This window comes from Phoenix dactylifera, chromosome 18 (genome assembly GCF_051530095.1).
Source record: "Phoenix dactylifera cultivar Ajwa chromosome 18, Ajwa_hap1_PhDact_Kaust_v1.1, whole genome shotgun sequence".
Lineage (NCBI taxonomy): Eukaryota > Viridiplantae > Streptophyta > Magnoliopsida > Arecales > Arecaceae > Phoenix > Phoenix dactylifera.
In genome coordinates this window covers 19,561,229-19,578,499 of record NC_143207.1, presented here as the reverse complement: position 1 = coordinate 19,578,499, position 17,271 = coordinate 19,561,229, and the positions used below count along the sequence as shown (strand labels likewise).

The 17,271-nt window shown below is 36.6% G+C and overlaps 2 protein-coding genes across 13 annotated transcripts; one reads left to right on the top strand and one right to left on the bottom strand.

Annotated features, from left to right (window-relative positions):
• Positions 1 to 944: 944 nt before the first annotated feature.
• CDKB2;1 (cyclin-dependent kinase B2;1) lies at positions 945 to 4,032 on the top strand. Its single transcript, XM_088714515.2, has 8 exons — positions 945 to 1,214; positions 1,925 to 2,066; positions 2,446 to 2,507; positions 2,609 to 2,720; positions 2,868 to 2,961; positions 3,067 to 3,136; positions 3,239 to 3,377; positions 3,636 to 4,032. The coding sequence occupies exons 1-8, from the start codon at positions 997 to 999 to the stop codon at positions 3,741 to 3,743; spliced, it is 945 nt and encodes a 314-aa protein (XP_088570641.1). The 5' UTR covers positions 945 to 996; the 3' UTR covers positions 3,744 to 4,032.
• Positions 4,033 to 4,423: 391 nt separating this feature from the next.
• Positions 4,424 to 16,308, bottom strand: LOC103705173 (protein PIN-LIKES 3-like). Of its 12 annotated transcripts, none has more exons than XM_089928339.1 (14): positions 16,110 to 16,308; positions 15,899 to 15,979; positions 15,324 to 15,466; positions 14,125 to 14,300; positions 13,543 to 13,622; positions 12,475 to 12,599; positions 11,678 to 11,799; positions 10,903 to 11,148; positions 9,657 to 9,701; positions 9,375 to 9,467; positions 7,762 to 7,862; positions 5,372 to 5,424; positions 5,070 to 5,255; positions 4,424 to 4,863 (listed from the first exon to the last, which is right to left on the bottom strand). In XM_089928339.1, exons 4-14 carry the CDS (start codon positions 14,257 to 14,259, stop codon positions 4,739 to 4,741), a joined length of 1,311 nt encoding a protein of 436 aa, XP_089784465.1. In that variant the 5' UTR covers positions 14,260 to 14,300; positions 15,324 to 15,466; positions 15,899 to 15,979; positions 16,110 to 16,308; the 3' UTR covers positions 4,424 to 4,738. The 12 variants fall into 12 exon arrangements, with proteins under 12 accessions (XP_089784465.1, XP_038987246.3, XP_038987247.3 ...); XM_039131318.3 differs by having other exon boundaries at positions 15,347 to 15,466; XM_039131319.3 differs by having other exon boundaries at positions 15,422 to 15,466.
• Between the last annotated feature and the right edge of the window lie 963 nt (positions 16,309 to 17,271).

Sequence of the window (17,271 nt, the reverse complement as noted above, 5' to 3'; positions counted from 1 at the left end):
TTTTATTTCAATGGTGGGTGATTTGTGTAATGAGCTAAATACCTCCGACAATGGTGGTTAGGAAACCAATCAAAAGATTCTGGTAAAACTTCACAATTAGCAATAAATAGTGACAACACCAGGGCTGATGATTCTTGCAAGTTAGGAGCTGATCAACATAATGCTCGATTCCAATGACTGAAGATCATGCAGGTGAACTCGTACCATTTCAATGACTGAAGATCATGCAGGTGAACTCGTACCATTTCAGCATGATAAGAACTTGAATTTGTTGAGGAAGGTAGGAGAGGAGAAAAATTTGAGGAAGGTAGGAGAGGAGAAAAATAAAAGAAAAAAGAGTGAGAATTTTATTTCTGTTTCGTCGGACTCGAAAAATAATATAGACGGTTATAGTATCACACTAATAATGAAAAATATTATTGATTGATATAGGTTGTTATGCGATCTTTAAAATTAAGATCATGCTAACAAAAAAAAATAAAAAAATATATTATGCTGCAGATTGTTATATGATCTTTAAAATTATGCTAATAATTAGCAATAAATAGTGACAACACTAGAGCTAATGATTTCTTGCATGTTAGGAGCTGATCAATGTAATGCTCGATTCGAATTATTGAAGATCATGTGGGTGAACTGAACTCGTACCATTTCAGCCATGATAAGAGCTCGAATTTGTTGAGGAAGTTTGGAAGCAGAATGCCAGACAAGATTATCGGCAAGTCAAGCTGGCTGGTTGGATTCTCTGAAAGCATAGCATGAAAGATAGGGCCTCCATTAAGCAAATGGGCTGAGCCTGGGCCAAGCATCAAAAAGTTTCAATTGGAGCGGCCCCAAACAACTATGGGCCAACCATGCAGTTTGAATTCGAATTTCAAAAATTCTATCCGTTAGTGCATCGCACCGGAAACCCTAACGGCTATTTTTGCTCGCATAAAATCCCCTTCTCTCCCAATCCCTACCCCAAATATCTGCCCGAGAGATAGAGAGAGAGAGATGGCTGCGACGGCGAGAGCCATGGATGCCTACGAGAAGCTGGAGAAGGTGGGAGAAGGGACCTACGGGAAGGTCTACAAGGCGAGGGAGAAGGCCACGGGAAAGATCGTGGCCCTCAAGAAGACCCGCCTCCCCGAGGACGACGAGGGAGTCCCCTCGACCACTCTCCGTGAGGTGTCGCTTCTCAGAATGCTCTTCTTCGACCCCCATATCGTCCGGTGAGCAAATCTTTGGTTTCCATTGCTATGTATTTTGGGGGTCTTTCTAAGTCGATGGATTTTGATTCTTCTCTTTAGATTCTGTCTTCTGGCTACGGTTTTGTATATCAGTTTTTTTTTTCTTTTTATTTTTGGCTATAAATCTTCTTATGATTCTTGGTCCTTGAATTTCATGAATTAATCAGAGTTTTTTTTCTTGATTCCTGGTCTTGACTAATATTTCCTGCACGGTTTCTTGGTTTTATTTCCTCTTTCCACTAGCGATTTGTCGCTATTTTTGTGGGTAATGTTATTCCTTTGTGCCCGTATGGCATTTGTTCGAGCTTTGCCTCTGTTTCATGTGGTAACAAATATTTGGAGAACACTGGGATGCTATAAAGTTGCTGTTTTGGGATTTGTTTTGATGTTTCTATCTTGTGTTCTTTTAGTTCTTTTTTTTTTAATTTATTTTGGGAACAATGTTTTAATTTTAGCATTCAGTTGGATGATTTATATCTTTTAGATCTTGCCAATTTGCTGAGATTATAATAAAAGATATTTTTTCGAAATTTTGTAGCTCCTTGCTACTTCTCCCTATTAGCTAGTTTCTCTTTTTTAAGTTCACTTTTTGGGCATTTTTATGCATTGGTCTTCTCTCTCACCTTCCAAATTTGTCCAGATTAATAATATCGAGGCTTCTGTTAATTCTTCGCTTCCACTATCATTTCCAGGCTGTTGGATCTCAAGCAAGGCCAGAACAAAGAAGGGAAGACGGTTCTTTATCTGGTCTTTGAGTACATGGACACTGATCTCAAGAAATACATCAGAAGCTTCCGCGCGAACCAGGAGATGATTCCATCCAAAACCGTGAAGGTAACCTTTGTAACAGCTTCTCAGAGACACATATATAACCATGAGTTTTGAACCAAAATTTTTACCAAGGTAGCAAAAATAATTTCTAAAGAATGGATTTTTAAATGGTTATTCATGGGTACATATTTCCTAGGTATTTTCTGCTTTATTAGTCAAAATGACAATATCTTTGTTTTCTTAAATGAAGCAGAACCAATCTATATTCGGCCATTGGGTTTATCAGCCATTATTTATTCTCCATATTATCAATTATCCGAAAGTTATATCTGCAAGTTTTGCCTTCTGCTTTTGGAAATTCAGCATTCAGAATCATGGCCTTTGGAGTTTTGCCTTTTAGTTGAATCGAGATCCTTAGGAGTTGGTATTTTTCTTCCTGCAGATTTTAATGTACCAACTGTGCAAGGGTGTAGCATTTTGCCACGGTCATGGTGTACTGCATAGGTAAAATATATATTGCCACCACCCTCTTTCTAGTTTGTAGCTTGCAAACAGCAGGTCCCATGTTTCTTGATTCACATCTCGTGCTCCCTCTTCATTTGCAGAGACCTGAAGCCTCACAATCTTTTAATGGATCGGAAGACAATGATGCTTAAAATAGCAGACCTTGGACTAAGTAGAGCATTCACTGTTCCGCTTAAGAAGTATACTCATGAGGTTTGTTCTCTAGAAATTATCTTCCACGATTGTGTTCAAGTAACATTATCTTGAGGATTGTATTGTGCCATGGCACCTTGGATGCCATAGTGCTTCTTTTGTTTAAGTTTCATGATTACTGACTACTAGGATAACTATATGTTTCAGATCCTGACACTGTGGTATAGAGCTCCTGAAGTGCTTCTTGGGGCCACACATTATTCAACACCAGTTGATATGTGGTCTGTTGGCTGCATATTCGGTAGGCTTTCACTTATTTCTTTGAAAAAGAGAAGCTTTTTTTCTTTTCTTTTTTTTCTCTTGAAGTAGCCTAAGTTGTGCTTTGCTTGGTTTTCTTACGTTCTAGCTGAACTAGTAACAACTCAAGCACTATTTCCTGGAGACTCAGAACTGCAGCAGCTCCTTCACATTTTCAGGTGAAGTTGTTTCCAATTCCTTTTCTTGTGTTGTTTCCATTTTAGCTTTGAGAAAATTCTTTTCTTACTTCATATTGATCATTTGTTTGCTTATTGTTGCAGGTTATTGGGAACCCCAAATGAAGAAGTGTGGCCAGGAGTAAGCAAATTGCCTAACTGGCACGAGTATCCTCAATGGGGCCCCAAGAAACTTTCTTCCGTGATTCAAAATCTTGATGCCGATGGAATTGATCTGCTTTCGGTGAGTCCAGCCTGCATTCATTGATCTGGTTTTCTGTGTGCATAAAAGGAAGCATATTGCCTTAACATATATAAAAACCGAGATGTTTACTTTCCACTAAAATATTAAGCTATTTTTTTAGAGCAATCAAACGTTGAGCTGAAATGCTCTTATCTGTACTTTTTATTTGTTGTAATGGAGTAGAGGGGGTAATGTCTTTCTATCTTCTAATCCCTGCTGCCTGTCTTTTTAACACAAGAAAATTTTCACATTTTGCAGAAGATGCTGCAATATGAGCCTTCAAAGAGGATCTCTGCAAAGAAAGCAATGGAGCATTCATACTTTGATGATGTGGATAAAGCACATTGTGCTGAGACCTTCAAATAGTGGGTACCAAATAGGTGTTTTGGTCCAGAACTATCAAGTTTCTTGTTGTTTTGGTGTGTATAATTGCTTCCCTCAAGCATTGGCAATTGGAGTGGGGAGTTGGTGTGTATGACTACTACGATCTAATCTTTGCGATGTTTTTATAGTCTATCTGAGAAGGGCGGGCAACCAAAACATTTTCAAGAATGCTAACATGTGTATGCTTTGATTTAGTACTACTCTGGCTATGTTATATGGGATTAATATTTGTTTCAAATTTTCATTAGACTTGCCATATTGAAGTACAAAAGTGTGACAATGGAAGATGATTTCAAAAGAGTTCAACAATGGAACAAGCTGGAATGGACAGGAAAAAATTGTTGACTTGCATATGTACTTAAGGTATTAAATTCCTCCGTTGGACCAGCAGAAAACAGTAAGGGCCACAATCTTTGGAATGGAACTTTCTTGGAATGGCTTTCTTACATGTTAAGACTGGAGTTATATTAAAAGTATCCTGCTCCAGAATTTTCATCTTAGTATGGAAGTGGAGAATATACTGAAAGAAATTCTACAAGCTTTTGTCATGGTGGCAACAATAAAGTATGAGGGAAAAATGCTATTCCATAACCACTATTCCTCATGTCTGGACCAAATCAACAATCTCCTTTTTTCAACTCACATGGTAGAAACTTATAATTAAAAAAAAGTAAGGCATTAATTTTCCAATCAAAATACATATGACTGTGGTAAAGCCCAATGAAGGAGGGTGTGGCTATAGTTGAATTAGCACTCCTTTCAATTTTCTGACTTCTATATTCGCAGATTTGCTTCATATTTGATTCTTTTTGAGAACCAGCTTCATGTTTGGTTTCATTTCAGACCATGTTCCATGAAAACACCTCCCACAAAAACAATCAATATGTGGAGCTTATGAGAAGCCTGATGTGTGATCCTTAGGGTTTGATGCTGCCAAGAATTATTCTTTTTATCCCCTGTCCTGAACTTAAAACTGATCATGATACGAGCCACATGAAAAAAGTGGACCACAGGGTGAGTGAAAATGAAGCCAGGGCATATGCCCAGAGAAAAATGACAGAGCACTCACTCTCACCGGCACCAAACAATTGAGTAATAGTACCTGCCATCAAGCATTTTGGTTATATAGGAACTTCGAAAAATTATCACTTAGTTAATGAATCACATATTGAAGAAAAAAATTAAATCACTAGACAAATAACTTATCAGCAAGGACTGATAAGTCCCAGGATTGTATGGCTCATCACAGAACCTAATGAATCATATCAATTTTGCACCACAATTCCATCTAGCAGAAGCATTTCTTACCAATGTTCATCGCAGGTGGAAGTGCATATTGCACCAAAAGAATGAATTGATATAAAGGATCTGAATGCACCAGGCCCAGATGAATGGCCCCTTTAATTACAACTATGCCTACTAGGGGCAACATGATATACCGAACAACTATAACCCCAATAATAATTGACAATCGGATGCCTGAACTTCGCAAGCCTGTAAACATGAACCAGATGCATTTATTTGCATTTATGTTTTGGTTTCTAGCAATGCAATCTACTCATGGAAGTGAAACAGAAGCACATATTCCATAAATACTGAATTACTAGTACCTTTGATAAGATTTCCACCCATTATCAGTGTGAGTGTTGGAATTGCTCCATCACTTCATGCAAAAAAAAGGAAAAGATCAATAAAATGAAAGCTTAAAAAGTCAGCAAGAAAAAAGGCATGATTACTGCAAAGCCAGTGAAAATGAAAAAGATAAAGCAGTTCCCCCCTTTAAAAGAAGGAAAGAAAAAGATATATCAGTTCCCATTGTATGATAAAGTGGAAGAACAATTGATGTCATAATGAAATACTATGTATATTCATGTTTGTATGAGTGCTCTTTATTTTTGATGAACGTTAACATGTAAATGGAAGCAAATCAGGTTGTGGGCTATCCTGTTACTTAGTCATGTCCAAGAAAAACAAGGACATTGTAGAGCTGTCCAGCAGTTCATGCGTGGAAACAAATCTGAACCATCAAATGCATGCATTATTTAGTTTGGCTTTGTTATTACAAACTGATTGTATGAAACTGCCTTAAATGTGGTCTCGTTGAGGCTGTTTTTAAGGGTGTTCTTCCCTTTTACCCCCCAAAAAAGAAAAAATCTAAATCACAGAAGCTCTAAGTCTAGCTTACCCTGGAATAAAGAGTTGAGATCCACAACGACAGAACTGATTTCTGAGATTTTTTTTTTGTGATGGTTTAGAAGTCCAAGAACATATAGTTTAAATTCCAGAAAGAGAGTGCTGTTAGTATGGAACATGATCAGTGACTTTAGTGTTAGATATCAAAAATCTTGGAAAACAGTATATTGATTGTAACCATATTGCTCAGGCATGTGTATTCTACTTCACTCTGTTCTACTTCTACAGTTAGTATTGATGTCATGACATAAGTTAAAATTGTAGCAAATAGCTGTAGAGAAATGTTTGGCTAATTTATGATGGGACTATTAAGTTGACTATTCCATCCTTACCATTCTAATAGTTTGTCTAATTTACCTAGTAACATCATGAGAACTTCTGAGAGAGTGGCATATATTCCTAGAGCTATAAAAAATGGCAAAAGACATGTTCTCTTTCTTTACGAAAAGGTAGTACATATGCACATGCAAATTGCACCAAAATAGTCGCTGCAGGATTTAAAACCTGTCTGCTCCAATGGGAGAAGCATCTGTTGATAAGTTCAGAAAAACGTGCTCCAGCTTAGTATGTAATCTTTAAACTTTAAAGTTAAGCCGATCCAGATGTTTCCTGTAATATGAGGTTGATTCAAGTATGAAACTCCTAGGAGGCTTTAATTCGGTGATGATGGCATGTCAATAACTACAAAAAAGAAAATATCTAAATATACACACACACAATATATATATATATATATATATATATATATATATATATATAAAATATACGTTATGTATGAAATATGAATGTATTTATGTCTGCCTTAAACATCTTTTCTTCCAAAATCTTGAATTTGTATGGAAAAAGGTGTCGCCTTCTAACAATAGATTTTTTCCAACAGAACAAATAGACATAAACTGTAGTTTGAGAGCCTCATTCCTTCCATACAGCACTAGCTTTGAGAATTGGGGTGTGATGGATTAAAATTTGAGAAATTTTCACAAATCAGGGCTGAGTTTGTACCTAAGGCATATTTAAAAAAAGAGAAACCTACCATATACCTTTCTTGGCTGTGCAGCTTAGGCTCATGCAACCTGGAAGCGACCTTCCAAGATTTCCCTATACTTGTAGAAAATCTAGATGAAGAAGGCAAAGTCTGATGCAGGGACCTAAATATATCTAGTCAAGAATAAGATCATTAAAAGAGAGCATTCCCTGTGTGACTAACTTCACCTATCATATGTTTGTAAACGTGACTAATAAAGTTGTATAAATTTGTGGCTCACAACTTATGGACAAATGTTGTTCCAGCACAGCTATTATATGCATTTCAAGGCAAGGTGAGCTCAAGCTTTTTTTTTTTTGATATTAGGTAGTAAACACTGAAAGGAATCTTGTTTAGAGCATCATGTCTACCATGTAACATGAGTTTCATAGGAGTAGAGTAGCAATCCAAATACCACAAATCAGTAGTACATGACCAACAAAGTTGTATGAACTTATGGCTCACAACTTATCTGTGCAAAATTTCATGAATGACAATTGTCATTGCAACACAGCTATGACAAATGTCATTACAACACAGCTATTATATGCTTTCATTTTAAAAAAGAAAAAAAAACTCAGCTATTATATGCATTTCAAAGCAAGGTGCGCTTAAGCTTTTTTTTTTTTTTTTCCTTTTGGTATTAGGTAATAAACACTGAAAGGAATCATGTTTAGAGCATCATGTCTACCAGGTAACATGAGTTTGAGTAGCAATCCAAAGTCTACAAACTAGTACAAAGGATACTGCAGTAAAATCAAAATTTCAGCCTAAGGAATGTACCCCAACAAAGCAGCTGACTCTTGAATCACACGGAGAGGGGCACCCTCACCAATCATCGCTTTTCTAATTTGAGGAATGACTCCAATAACGAAACCAACAATCTACAGAAGAAAGTAGAAAAAGATTGTATCCATAAAATTTTAATAGATGATGCACCTAATAATTGTATATCAAATTCCAACTCAGGCTCTTAAAACATGCATATAAAAAAAAGATATTTCAGTGTCTTGTTCCCTAGTTTAGTAAATAAATATAATGTAAACCCATGGCTAAAGCACTTTGGTGATGGCCCTCTGCAATACCACATTCTGAGTGCTAATTCTTTTATATAAGCATGGCTTTTTAACAGGGTGTAAAATTGTAAGTGTTGTTATCAATAAATGTTTGCAGCCATCTTTTTTTCTGTTTTTTTGTATAAAAAGTATTCTCCTTAGATTGCCTTCCTTTGATGATCTGGAAACATTTTTGAGTCATAACTGCACAATATTGATGTCAGGAACCAAAGAGTCCTTTGGGATCTTTCCTTTTTCCTTTCCCTTTTGTGCATCTTAATGATGGCATTTGATTTGTCTCTGTAGTGAATAATAGAGATGATGCGACGGTATGTTCACTTAGTTGGTTTTGGTTTTCTACATTGATCAAGTTGGTAGTCCTTGCTATCAATCTAGCATGAACTATATGAAGAATCTTGTACTTGTTGCTCCACCTTTGCTGCCTTTTAGTCCACACTTAGAGATGCTCCGTACTTCACTGTGCAAATATGTAATTGCTCAAGATGTTGTACCACCTTCTTGCAGGTATTCTTAATATCCAATAAGAGATGAAAACATCTATTCCTTCGAAGATTCATAAATCTTACTCTTTTATATGATATGAGTTTCCTTGTTTAAGGTGTCTTATATCAGAGTACTAGATAAGCAAAGCCAAGAGTTTCCTTGGATGTAGAGAAGTGTGACATTTTTTTAAAATTCTCTTCTTCAAGCTGATAGATTGCAATGTGCAGGACGTGGTGGCATGCCCGGGATAATACGATTAAGAACGGCTATGTTAAGGATGAGCAGCTAACTTGAAAGTTCAAACCATCATCCCTGACCGACATATAGTCAAGGGAACCATTCACACAATATGGTGGAGCTTCCAAATCTGAGTCTTGAGTATAGTCTCAAGTCTCAACAATGAAAGCATCCTGTTTTAACAATAATGTTGGTATTTTGATGCTAGTCATCCAAAGAAAGATAAATTAATTTTAGATATAACTGAAATTTAATCATTTCATTATATTAGGCTGAAAATTTGAGTTTTTATTGTTTCAATTAGAGGAGTCAGGTAACATTTAATGAAGTTGTTTGCCTAGTGAAATCTTGAACAACTACTTTTGATTTATAATATTACATGATTAAAATGTGATTACGTTTCTTTAAAGACGTACTAATATTGACCAACTTCTAGTCATTCTTTCTAACAATGTAGAAGTACAGTTGTGCATTTAGAGCATTTCAAAAAAAAGAAACAAAAAACATCTTAATTTTATTTATTGACATATATTCAGCATGGATCATAGCAATAACTTATAAAATGGTGCTTTTGCAGAAATATGATGAATGACGGCATACCACTCCAATAGTAGAAGGAGCAAACAATTTCTTTAAGTCAATTACTCCTGACAATGTTGACAGCAATTTTCGAGCTTTGACTAAAAATGGTACCTGCAAGGTATCTCAGAAATGTTCAGTCACATGTGATGCAATGAGAAATTCTCAGGGAAGAAATTGTAGATCGTGTGGATGGTTCTTGCTACACAATCACTTGAATCAGCCAATTGTTGCCCTAACTGATATAAGACATATAGTTAGGCTTTACAAGTTACAGAATAGACTAAAGGAACAGTTTTATACCTTTACCAACCATTTTTTTTTCCTATTCTTCTTTTGTCCTGACTCCTGGCGCAGAAATTTAGGAGGCAGTAAAAAACATTATGAGGCTACTAAGAAATTTTAAGCGAGGTAGCGGTAGGGAATACTTCACCCCAACATATATAACACTGAGATTGCATATAATGAACATTAATAAATGACTTTTAAATTCATGTGATGATTAATAAGAGCATTTTTTTCCGGATGGAGAGGTAGCTTCTATTTGTTTTGGTTAATATTTTAGCCACTACGCTTCCAAACCATTACTAATTTGTTTGAAAGTTACTTGAAGTTGACCTTGGGTTCAATGAATGGGGTACCTGCATATGTAAATGCAGATATGCAGAAAATATGTATCATCATAATTTCAAATTATTTGGAACATATGTGTTGTGAAAAGATGATACTTTATTAAAGTCTTCACAAAAAATGCTATTGTTAAGGTATATGCAAAGCTCTCTGACATTTCGACAATAGGAAGTTATGAAGTATGAGGGTTTTGTAAATTCTTGGTTCCGTTGTTTAAATCTACAATATCATGAGTTTGAGGACAATAAGTACATCTTGAAAGGCGTGTTTTGGTAAATACTATGTGGAATTGTGGATAATTCAGCCCACAATGTTTCAAGGCACACTCTCATCTTCTCGGTAATTATAGTTATAATGTACAAATTTATTCGATACTCTCTGTCAGCATCTTCAGATCGTTCAAAACAAGGACCGCCGAACCGAGACCGGGACCCGTACCGGTCGACGGTCGGTACAGTTCGGTACCGAACCGAAACTGGTACGGCTAGGACCCACAATGCCAATAATACCACAGTGTCCACAGTCAACCCGGTCTGAAACCGTGTTGACTCGGTGCGAACTGACCGATTCGCACCTAGTCGGCATCGAACCGGTTGGTTCCGGTCCGAAAAAGACCAATTCTGGCTATGGGCCGGAACCAAATTAAAATAGCGAACCGATCCGGTTTTGCACTGGGTCGGTTCGGTACTGCCTGAACTGGGCGGTTCGGCAAACCTTGGTTCAAAATGTATGTACTGACTTAGATAGTTAGATTGATAAAAATTATTTTTAAATGAATATATATCACAATAAGGGATTTGCAATAAGGGATTGTATTTGCCAATGTTATACTAATAAAGCTGATTTTTATTACCATGGAGGAATAAAAAATATTGGAAACTGATTAGAGCTATAGAAAGGAGTAGAACTTGCGAACAACCTTCATAGTGGAGGACTCATTGGACCTAGATAGAGGAAGTGTGCTTTCATCTGCATAATGACTAGATGTGGAACAGTTATAAGTTGTAATTGCCCCATCTGTGCAGCTCCCTGGAAATAACCTTGTGCTTCCTTCTGGAAACTCCATCGTATGAGGGTGAAAATTGGTATTCATTTTGCCTTTTGCAGCACCTGAAGATACCCGCACAATATTGTAGACATAAGACCACAGAAAGATTGCGCCAATCTGCAATCATATAAACACAGACAGACTTGAGATTTTTTTTTTCATTTTCTATATTACCTAAATGATAAAAATTGCAGTAAATGATAAAAAATCAGTCATCATTTGTCACATTTACAATTAACAATCATTTTGGTCGATCCAATGCATTAAAGTATCACATACCATACTAGTGACAGCAATAAGATGGCATGGTATGATACCAACCCATACAATGCCATGCAGTGCCGTAAGAGGCAAATCCCCAAACACATGCCGAGGCTCATTTTGCAAAAACAGGGTAATGTGCACAGCACCATTGTTACAGACCATCATGCACACGGTACTGCAGCACTTCCCATGCAGTGCCCATATCATGGCTGGCAATGGCATGGTATGTAATGGCATGGAGCAATATGTGTTGAAACCTAGATTCATGACATGATTGTGGATCTGTAGTTCATTCTTGGTAACGATAAAGATTTACTGTATTGCATGTGCAATGCCAAATATAACTATATAGTTAGCGATATTTAAGAAAGAAAAGACTTACAGCCATCGAGAGAGAAGCATATGCTAAGCCATATGTATGACAAACATCGGAAGCACCAAAAGGACTGCCTTTTTCTTTACAAATAGCAGGGACAATAATGAGAAGCATATTGCCTAAATTTCCTGTTAGACCAATTTCATAATTTATTAAAAATATTCTGCTGGAATCATGAACCAAATGATTGAGATTTATCATGCAAAAATTAAATACTTTTCAAAAGATTTGTTGCCAGAATTACTCGATCCTTTCCCTTGAATCACTAAATAATGCAGATTAGCTGCCGATATACATTCAACAGATCCATAATACAAGAACAAGAAATACCAAGTATACTGACAGGTGGGACAAACTATTAATATTCAAGAATGTCATGGAAACTTATTTTAGACTTTGACCAAGAAAAGAATCCTTATGCACTTTGTTGGGAAAGCCGGACATCTTTTGGGAACTAACAATTAAGATCATGAAACAACAAATTGATAAAAAAACATACTAAAAATCATATTAGCAGCAAGAAGAATACCTCTCTAAGTTTACACTGATTATCTATGAAAATTCTTCGTAATGATTAATAAGTAAAATAGTTAACAAACTACCGTCCGAATAATACCATGAACAAGTTTATTTGAATTATAGGTTGAAGAATAAGTTACAAAAAGTAGATACCATACATAATGCATCACAGATTCGTGTCTAAATGTCAGATAAGCCATTTCACCATGGAAGTGCCTAATTTATTGCTATTTCTGCAGATTTATAAACATGAAATATATCGGCTGATGTATATCTTTCATTACCAGCTGCACAACAGCCCAAAATAAGGCCCCTCAAATTGGTAGGAGCTCTGGTGATTTGGATGACAAGCCATCCAAATAATGAACCGACAATGAAGGTGAGAAGGATATTGATTGGCATAAACCACCTGCACGCATGAACAGAAGTGACTATTACCTCTCTATTTTTCTCCAGATGGACTTAAAATAGAGAAATATCCTGAACAATTAGATAAAAGACAAGTCCTAGCCATTCACTAAAATATAACATTGTTGTTGACTCCTAAGTATATATTTCCAATGTGCGTCTTTTGAGGAAACAAATGGAAAAGCATGCAAGTTCAGATCATATGCAACCAAATGAACCAAAAATGAATATTTAATACAAGCATCATAGTGGTTATCTGAAGCAAAAAAACATCAGTCGTTGAGGTCCAAGGATTATTTGGCAAGCAATGATGTGGGGCTATAACAAACGTATACAAGGATAATGTCATAGAAATGCAAGCGGAGCAATGTAAAATGGTGTATAAGAAATTAAGAATGTAGCCTATTCTTGAGTATTACAATTGTGATAGAAGAGAAACAAGTAGAATTGCTGAGAGTAAAGGCTCCTTTATTTGACCATGAAAAGGTAGCAGTCATGTTAGTAGAAGTGCTATAAGTAATGATACATCCAAATGTATCCATATTCAGTTTCCAGGGATTCACATTTTTTCGCCATATTTTGTACTGCAACTTACAAAAACCTGAGCGAAGTTGCACACAGACATCTGGATAAACTTTATGCTTTATAGTAATCGTTATCTATGCCAAGAAGCGTTGCTGCTAAGAGGGCCTGGACTAATTTAAGAACCAATGAGAAAGAAAGGTCATTTAAGCCAATCCTTAAGGATGGAAGGCAGGCTTATATATTTTATGCTTATAATGGTCTCGAAACCATTTAGAGAGAAAATAGAAATAAGAATTAGGCAAACCAGAAGATGCAGAAGTATCGGTAAAAGAAAGTAGGAGGGTGCTGGAGTTTCATCAATTACATTGAATGACAATTTTGCTATTAGGAACTGGGGCAAAGATAAATAGAAAACCTACAATAAAACCATGCTCTCCATAGTGATTGTTCGAGCCAAATTGGTTGACACAAGAGCTGGATTAAATACAAAAAACACGACCTGCATGAAAACAGAGTTTAGCAGTTATCTTAAGAGAAAAATTATAATAAATTAATTAATAAAACAGGAAACACAGGGGTGTATAGTGCGCTCGACAATAAATTAGGGAGAAATGGTGAGGGCTAGCTTGTAGGAATCCTCTTTTCATGCTCATGTTATGGGAATAACATTGGTAGGGTGCAAAAGTACAGGGATTTAGCAGCGTGGTTGATGAAAAGGAGATGGTGTGGCCAAATTGAAGCAGAACCGGCATGCAGCATGTCCAAACAGATGTTGCTTCCTGTGCTTTCACTAACTAAGAAATCACTTCAGAAAATAAAGATTTCTTTTCGCTTAATCTGTCCAACCGAGCCTTTTCCTTTTTATGAGAAAAAGACCGTCTTATTTATATCAAACCACAGAATTTACAAACGGCAAGAAAAACTAGAGCTTCTGCCAACAAAAATGTGCATGTTTAGTACCCCGGTAAGAGCACAAGTCTGGAATAACTACCACAACTTACATTATTCAAATGCTTCCTTGCATCTTCGCTCAGAATTCCAACATTACTTGTTGCGAGAAATGATCCAACACCAGTCACCAGAAGAACATTCATAACCGGCACCGTTGCAGTGATAAAGAGTTCCAAAAAACCCATATCTTGGTATCCTTATCAGCACAGTTTTTCCCCTCCCCTCTCTGTAAACAAAGATCTCATATCAGTATCTTACTTTGCAAAAATATTAAGCACTCAAACAATGAAACTTTGCAGCATAAGAGCATGTCTCCCTTCTGTCAGAAAGTATCCGCATAAATTAATGAAACCAAAGAGTTTCGAATTGGCTTTCGTTGATCTTAACTGGAGTTTTTCCTTTTTCTACATTCATTAAGCATTAAGCATATACTTTGTGGGTTGGCAGTAAATCATAAGTCATATCAGAGGTAATTTCTACTTCTTGGAAGACAATTAAAACCTTTAAACAAATCCTGTCATGAATAGACTATGAAACTGTGAGGCCCAATAGTCCCACATCGGAAAGACTCGTTCCAAAGCCTGGGCATATGAGGCGGGTGTCTCCAAATCCTGCAGACGCGTTTTGGGTGGAAAACAAAACCGGGGAGGGGTGAAGGACGCTTGCGTGAAGCCCCAGAACCGGACAATATCTGGCAGGGGAGCCCCGTGGTCCCTCCTCATGTGGCCCCCACGTGGGCATTGGGTGCCTCACGTGCCTCGCGCAGGCGGGGGCGTGACATAATGGTATCAGAGCGGACCCGGCTCATAACCTATGTGGACTAGGGGACACTGCAGCACGGATCTATTGGAGCTGACCACGGGCCAATCGTGGTGTTTGTGATTAGATTTGAATAGATATGAACCCTTAGCCTGACGAGGACGTTAGGGCTTGAACGGAGGGAGTATGTGAGGACCCGTGCGGGCGTGTGTTTAGTCCCACATCGGTTATTCGCTGGGTAGATCTTGGGTACTTATACAGGATCAAGGAACCCAAATAATACCTTCCGGCTAGCCATTTTGGGTGAGATCCTGGGTTGTTACAGAAACAACTTATGCTATGAATAGATTATGAATAGACTATGAAGAGACTATGGAAGCCCATTTTCTTCTTAAAAAAAAAAAAAGCCTTTTTTTATCTATTCAAACAAAAACTCCTTCAAAATTAGAAAAAACAAGAAATATACACCAAATTATTCTCGGCATCTGACCAGTTTATACTACATAATGATACCGGTATTTGACCATGTATGTCGCTATCCCCTTACAGGAACCAACTTGAACCTCAAAACCGCACTTTACAACTTACAATTCTCAAGTTATTATCTCAAATAAGGGATCCAAAGTCGGAAACCTGCATGTTAAGTATGCCAGATTAGAACTCTGTATTAAAATGACAATCATGAGAGAAATTTATAAAGTTCTAATCTTAACTAGACTCACAAATTAAAGTATAAAAATAAAACTGCACTTGTCAAACATTTACACAGATTTGTCCTCATCAAGCATTTACGATTACTCGCGGTAGAAAGAATATCCCAACTTGTTTTCTTCTCAAAAAAAAAAAAAAAAGGAGATTCTCTGCATCAACTATCTCCAAAACTTTCCAATACAAAAGAAGCTCCTATTGGAACTTCTCCCTTTGTTTTTTCACATCTAGTATCTCTAATTACTAACAAATGGAGAATCTCACATAAAAGAACACAAACACGACTCGGTCCGATAAAACATTTAGGGAAACTAAAATTCGACATTGCAAAAAAAAAAAACAGAGAAGAGAGATCACCAGCGATTCAATTGTCACCAATAAGCCTTCATTGCCTTCAGATAGAATTCAGAAAATCTATGCTGCTCAGCGATCTCGGTGCTGTACCACAATAAAATAAACAAAGTATGCTTCCATTCAACCAACTAAAAACAAAAGAGAGCAGTAAAGGAATAGAAATAATTCTTTCTAGAGCAACTTTTTATGTTTTGAAACTTCATTCTGCAATTACCTTTTCTGAAGAAATTCTTGGGTGGCAAAGCCTCCCTCCATCTCATCTCATCTCCCCCTCTCTCTCTCTCTGATTTTTTGCAGCGGTCTCTGAGATCAGAGATTCCGTCACTTTTGACGGAAGGCAGTTGAAGGGATCATATAAGAAAAAGTTGATGGGTTGGCATGCAGCCCACTTTATAAGAAAATCCAAGGTTTAAATTCTTTGTCGCTTTTTCTTTTTATTATATATATATATATATATATATATATATATATATATATATAAAATAAAACTCTATACCCACAAAGAGGCAAATCAACCCCATGAATTGCATGAAGGCCCTTCTTCCACAGCACTCCCCCTCCTGTGGTCCTGTGGAGTACGACAATGCACCGATGCACTACTTCAGGGAAAATATCTGGTAGCATATTGGATCCTAGGCATTAATTCTATTGGTTTAACCATGGCGCGGTCATGTTCCCAAGCACCGTTAATTAGTGTTATCTTGGGATACACGGTGAAAACTTTACATGCTGAAGTTCCCCATGAATAGATTGATAGGAACTTCTGATAAAAACCCACCAGTATTAAAGATACTTTGTCTTCTGTTTCAAGAGCAATGAATGCAATGGGGGAGCCACATAAGTATATATTCAATAATTCAAAAAACTAACGTTTATCCTATTAAAATTTAGTTTTATCCTGGGTTTTAACTCATAACTTAATAAACTATTAATCAAACTATTAACATTAAGTAGAACTTAATATTAAAAAATATAAAAATAATTAAAATAATCTTAAATTACGTACCAATAACCCAAGGATATAAAGACATTCTTTTTATTTTAAAAAATAATTTTTATATAAAATAAATGATTTTGCTGATGCCATAATTTATTTGTTCTTGAATGATGACTGTTTTTTGGGCGGCAATAAAGTTTATACCATGATACCGAGGAATTGACAGCAATGATGAATATTGTTGCAATGATTATTTTCCTTTCAATAGTGACCGATTATTTCACCAGCACCGAATAGATGGATTGAAGGACATTATAGAAATAGATGGATTGAAGGACATCATAGAAGTCAACCCAGAACTGACAGCAAAAAATGCTTAAGCAGTCTGAAGAACAATACCTCATCCTTATTGGTCAAGATTTGAACCTACAAACTTCAC

Excerpts from the sequence above, each read along its gene's own strand:
- LOC103705173 (XM_088714509.2), bottom strand. The coding sequence starts at position 14,259 with ATGGGTTTTTTGGAACTCTTTATCACTGCAACGGTGCCGGTTATGAAT. Across the intron at positions 12,600-13,542 it reads ATGGAGAGCATGGTTTTATT|GTGGTTTATGCCAATCAATA; the intron begins GTAGGTTTTCTA and ends TCATGCGTGCAG. Across the intron at positions 5,425-7,761 it reads GAGTCAGCTGCTTTGTTGGG|TGATGGAGCAATTCCAACAC; the intron begins GTACATTCCTTA and ends TTTTGCATGAAG.